Raw genomic sequence first — 6,000 nt, 5'->3', positions numbered from 1 at the left:
GACACCCACCAATTCTAGCAACATCTTTTACCCCAAGAAGATAGATTGTGTTGTTCCACCCCGTCCATTGCATGCCATGACGAAGGAGAAAGACAACACTTATGGGTTCTAGAGAGTCTAATAAATCACCACACAGGCAGGTCACTGATGGATCAGGGCTGCAGGACAAGGACTTCAGAGCCTTGCTTCTTCTGGCAGCTCTGAGTAGGGGCAAAAGTGGGGTTTAAAAGTACAAAACTTCATAAACAGTTATTGCCAAGTTACAGTTATAATTTTCACCAATCGGAAGCCAAAGATTAGGAACTTTCCTTGTGTGTTCCATCATTATCAATGGACACAAAATGGGAGTGTTTTAGTCCAACCAATCAGATTCATTTGTTTTATTTCTGTGTTAGGAACAGCCATAATAGGAACTAAGGGGGATAATAGACTGTTTATATGGCTTAGGAAAGATGCTGTTCCGCCATTAGAAAGTTCTCAGCTTCCCTATGGCTTAGGAACTTGAACTGTTTCCCACCCTACAGATAAAATGTAGTGTGAAGTCAAAATGGCAGCACTCAGGCCAAGGCGCTTTTGCCTGCTCCCTTCATTGTCACCCACACTCATTAGAATTCTGGGATTAGTGAGATGGGTGTTAATTAGAAGACTATATCAATTCTTCCTCTTATCATGGAAAAGCTGAGAACCGTCAGTTTCGGTCTTCCCACATGCTGAGCAAAAGTAGTGTCTGTCTGCTCCAATGGTGTAACTAGACTGTGCGGACTATCAGAACTCCAAGACGCACAGCCTGGAAGTCAGTGCTTTGGGGAGCTGAACTGGAAGAGTTAGGGTACTGAGCTTGCAGGTGAGACTGGGCTTGGAGAGGCTTCCTAATTGTATGGTGGTGCTGAGGTCAGAGACTCTCAAGAGAGCATGTCTTGAATCTTCGTAGAGACACTACTGAGTACAGTTTGGATGTTTGCATGTGCTGGAGACTTCATTATTTTCTGGGTTTTTACACATAGAGTTTGTCCTTGAGGGAAAACCTGGGTCCTCTTCTTCAACTGTACTACAACTGTCAGTGTTCTAGAGAGAGAGATTTTCAATGACCTTCAACTGTTCTCATTATAATTTTGAACATAAAAATCATTCTTTGGGGACTGATATTCAGAATGCCATATTTACTGGAAGTTATTTACAATCATGTTAAAGTTTTCCTTATTCTTTTTAGATAACATGAAATCTTACCCCATTTTGATTACTTCTGAACCCTGTATAACATTGAAGGGAACCAGCGGATTTGTATATGTTAACTTCATTCCAAGTAAGTACAAATACAAACTTTCATTTTTGTTAATTAGCTGAAGGGCTGTAGAAATTCAACCAGAATGACTCTGTTCCAAGCACATCTGTGTTTGTTATCTACTGCTATACTGTAAGTTACCACACTCTTAGTCTAGTGACTTCTACACAGTACTTACCTACTGTCTTTGTGTGATGGTGTCTGAGCATGGCTTACCCATGTTGTCCGGGGGCCCCCATAACCTATAATCAAAATGTTGACCACGTTTGGGGTTGACTATGGAAAGAACTCCTTCTAAGCTCGTGTGGCTGTTGGTAGCAGTTTCTGGATTCTGGCTGTTGGCTACATGGACTTTATTATCGGAGCTGCTTGATTCATCACAACTGGCAAAGGATAACAAGATGGAAGAGCATTAAATGGCTTGATCAAGGAAGTGATAATCTGTCATTTTTGCTGTGTTTTATACCAACTCACAGGCATATGGAGGGTTTTACAAGGACATAGGTTAGAAATGGGAACAACTTCAACCTTCTAATAATGTATGGCCCTTGTTAACCATTCAGTTGTGAGAGACACTGAGTTTCAGTTGGAAAAATCTGTGATTTTCCTCCCCTGAGACTTGGTTTATCTGTATAAACCTTACTGTCCTGAAACTCCATCTGTAGACTAGGCTGGCCTTGAACTCACAGAGATGTGCCTGCCTCTGCCTCCCGAGTGCTGGGATAAAAGGCGTGCAAGTCTGGCTCAGGAAATATAATTTTGGTCTTTAGCACTATGGTCTTCATTCTCGGCATAGACTTGGAGCACATTTTATACTTTTCAGAGTGCTACGATGTGAAGAACAAGCTTTTATAAAAGACACATTTTTCATTATTTTACTTAGGTACATGTATATATATTTATCTGTGTGTTTACCATATGTGTGGGATCCCATGGAGGCCAGAGTAGAGTGTTAGATTCCACGGAACTGGAGTTAGAGATGGGTGGGTAAATGCTAGGAACTGAATTTCAGTCTTTTCTAAAAAGATGGCTCTTAACCACTGAGCCATCTCCTTAATACCAATACTTTTTTGTTGTTGTTATTTTTCTCTTTCCTTCTGCTTTTGAGACAAGGTGTCACTGTGTAGCCCAGGCTGGTCTAAAAATTACGACACAGCACAAATTGGCCTAGGACTTGTGGCAACCTTCTTTTCTCTCCCTCCCCAGTGCTGGGATTATGTGTCTGTACACTATGTCCAGTATCATGTAGATAAGCTTACGGAAACATTCCCTCTTCCTCAGATCGTAGTTCATAAGGAAAAAGGCTGGTTGAGAAAGAAACTGGGCGTGGTGGTATCTGCTTTTAATCCCAGCACTTGGACAGAGGCAGAGTCCAAGAAGGGATTAAAAATTTAGATGATTTGGGGGTAGTGTTGAGGGATACGTGCTTGTGAGAGCAGACTAGAGAAGGTGTGCAGGGATTGAGCTGGAGTGCAGATCTGAGACCTTTGGAAAGCAAGAGGCCAGCATGTGCTAAGCCCTTGTAGTCATATGGGACAGGAGTAGGAGGATTGCTTGAGTTCATGAGTTTGGTGAGGTCATGTTTCAAACTCAAAAAGGATCATAAAAACAGCTTACAGAAGCAGGGAGGGGGGAAGGAAGGGGGAGGGAGGGGAGCAGGCGGGAGCACACATCTAGATACTGCCTGCTATGGAGCCTTGTTTGCTTTACATTAGATGTTAGTCCCAATTTAAAAGGATTTTTGTGAAAGGCCGCCCAAGGGCATTTGCATAATCGCAAGGACCCATTAGAAACCCAAGCCAATTGTGGGACTCAAGCCTGTGGCAATATGTCCACCGTACAGTGCTCTTGAGTCAAAACGGGGGTGCATGAGAAACGAGTGAGCTGGACATCTCCAAACACACCGAAGTCTCATCTCGGTGAGGCATGGCTTACCGCGTGAGTTGGACTTCCAGCACAGCCGCGACTTTATCGGAAAGTCCGAAAATGGACAAAAATAGATGTAAATGCGCCCCCCCCCCCCACCGGCCCTGTACTCCAAAATGGGAACTCACTGAGTCGAAGCCGATGTTAGCCTGGCAGAGAGCACATGAGAAGGGAGTTTTCCTGCACGTGGCGCTGAGCCCGTGGGAAAAACAGGCCCCGCTGTGGGAAACCTCCGTCTATTAGGAATAATCTTAAGAAGAGCCTCTCTGCCTACCCAAATAATTCCAGTCAGACCAAATTAGACCAAATGAATGCCCAGGTTTACTGTCGCACTCCCAGGTAGTCGGGAGCATGGTGAGGGAAAAGCGTGTGTGTGTGTGTGTGTGGGGGGGGGTGGGGTGGGGAAGACGAAACGCTTCCAATTCAAATACCCCAGAGTCCTTGGATATGGGGGTGTCAGGGAAGCTTTTGATCAAACAATAGTTATAACCCTGAGTCAAAAATTGAGTGGGAACGGAGATATCTTTGGTACTGCTCAGGCTTGCTAGCCGGTCTTTGTGTAACGGAAACAAAACTATGAACACACCCGTGCAGTCGGTCAGTCCCTTCAGTGTTATTCCTGGCAATTCCTGGAGATGTCCTGGGCAAACCCAAAAATGTTTACCTTGTTCTGTCATGATGATCACTCTGTTCCTCATCCCCATCCCCTACCCCCCTCCCACTCACATTGATGCCCTTGGCCAGCTAAGCCCCAGAAGTGTTATGTCATTACAGCCGTGGCTCATAACTGTGACTGTAGTCATGTCCACAACCACTGAGCTGTAAAGCAGGACTTCCTGGAGACTGGAAGCACGCTGGGCCTCTTGAGCCTAGAAAGAGGCTCTTTGTTTTGCATTGACATCACCCAGGATCGCAGTGCTGTCTGCCATGTGCGCACCACAGAGCCCGGTCTGTGTCTCTCGAATTCCTTGTGGGATCATCTTTTCAACCCCCCCTCCCCCGCCACACACACACTCTGGAGTTTAGAGGGTCCATGGGACCAACTTTTTTTTTTTTGTAAGATTTTTTAACTGGTCCCAGGATCTATTCCTGGTGCATGAGCTAGCCTTTTGGAGCCCATTCCCTTTGGTAGGATGCTTTGCTCAGACTTGATGCAGGGGGCAGGGCCTTGGTCCTCAACTTAATGTGCCAAGATTTGTTGACTCCCCATGGGAGGCCTTACCCTTTAGAAGAAGCAGATGGGGGGGGGGTAGGAAGGAGGTGTTGGGGGAGGGGTGGAAGGGAGAACTGTGGTTGAAATATAAAATGAATAAAAAAAGATTTTTAACTGGTCCTATAATAATTTTTCCACACCTAACCCAGGAAGTAACGATGTGGAGAAAATGTAGGCCATTTGGTGGTCTTCAGGCTTGGAGTACTATTTGCCTCTGCTGACCCTAGGGCAGTGGGAATAAAAAAGGGGTAAGATTTAGTGGGACGGGATTCTATTGCCAGTGAAGTAGAATACAGTAGAAAAGATTTATTATTAGATGCAGATTTACTGGTTTATTTAGTGTTTTGTTTAAAGCACTGCTTGTCTTGTCTACTCACCAAGCACAACTCCACCTGCTCCCTGAGACAGGATGACCTGGAGAAAAGGCGGAAACCAATGGTTGCAGCCCTTAACAACCTCTGACTGCACATATGCCTTTTGCTTGCTTGCCCACCCCACTGTGGTTTTAGGGTATGAAATGAGGAGGCAACCGGAAGCAGGACCAACTAGGATCAGCTGGAAGACAGGATGGGTCCCGGCTTCAATCCACTGGTAATCTCTCTCTTCCAGTCTTGGTGTTGGAGGACTTTTCCAGAAAGAGTCCTGTGTGAGGGAACGTTTGACTAAGGGTGTAGAACAGTATACGGTCATGTGGCACCTAAAGCCAGGAAGAATGTTCAGGGTGAGAGCTGAGGGCTGAGGATGAACCGTAAGAGAGGAGACTCAATGACACAGAGGGGTCGGAGATGTGGGTGGACAGCAGCAAGCTGGTAGAACCAACCTCAAAAAGGGGCCAGGAGAAGGAAGGATCTGGCAGCTCTGTCAAGCACAGCCAAGTTCTGTCTGAAGATGGAAAAACTGCTTTTTATTGTCCTACAGTGATTTATGATGAATTTATCACATCTTTATTCCCAGCATTCAGAGGCAGAGGCAGGTGGATCTTTGTGAATTTGAGGTCAGCCTGATCTACCTAATGGTTTTCAGGACAGTCAAGGGTACACAATGAGACCCTTACTTTAAAAAAGCTATATCTATGTATGTTTTGAAAGACCCGGATAAATTCAGACCCCTCTAGCAGAAAGAGTAGAGCCAAAAATCTAGCAGGGAGAGAAGAACCAAAAATCTAGGTTAGCCAGTTCAGTGACTCTGTTCCAGGAACTAGCTGATCATAAAGTTAGATTATAATCTTGAGAATAATCTTGAGAAATGGGGAGTTACCCTCTTGTGATTACCACTGGTATTTTCGGAATTTTCCAATGACACCTTCCCTACCCCCTTTGGGTTGTGGTTTTTTCCCCTAAATACCTCCTCTTCCAGCTACTTGGGGTCGAACTCCTCTACCCCTGTGTGGGAAATGAGATTCAGCCCCAGCGGCTGTCCTGTCAATAAACCTTGTGTGATTGCAGCAAGGACGGTCTTTCGTGAGTTTCTGGGGGCTTGTGTTATCCCCAGACATGAGTAAGAATCTCCCCTCCTCGGGGGTCTTTCAATATATATATATGTCTATATATATATATATATCATTATAATATTATATAAT

General features: G+C 44.9%; 1 protein-coding gene across 1 annotated transcript in view; it reads left to right on the top strand.

Annotated features, from left to right (window-relative positions):
• The window catches only part of Ly96 (lymphocyte antigen 96), a 25,588-nt gene that overhangs the window by 3,557 nt on the left and 16,031 nt on the right, over window positions 1–6,000 (top strand). Inside the window, exon 2 of the mRNA XM_005361861.3 lies at window positions 1,211–1,303. Coding sequence (XP_005361918.1) covers window positions 1,211–1,303 — 93 coding nt within the window. The remainder of the gene's footprint in view (window positions 1–1,210; window positions 1,304–6,000) is intronic.

Source organism: Microtus ochrogaster, linkage group LG5, assembly GCF_000317375.1.
Source record: "Microtus ochrogaster isolate Prairie Vole_2 linkage group LG5, MicOch1.0, whole genome shotgun sequence".
Classification (NCBI taxonomy): Eukaryota; Metazoa; Chordata; class Mammalia; order Rodentia; family Cricetidae; genus Microtus; species Microtus ochrogaster.
The sequence above is the reverse complement of the archived record's forward strand: the minus strand, read 5'-3'. Positions and strand labels throughout refer to the sequence as shown.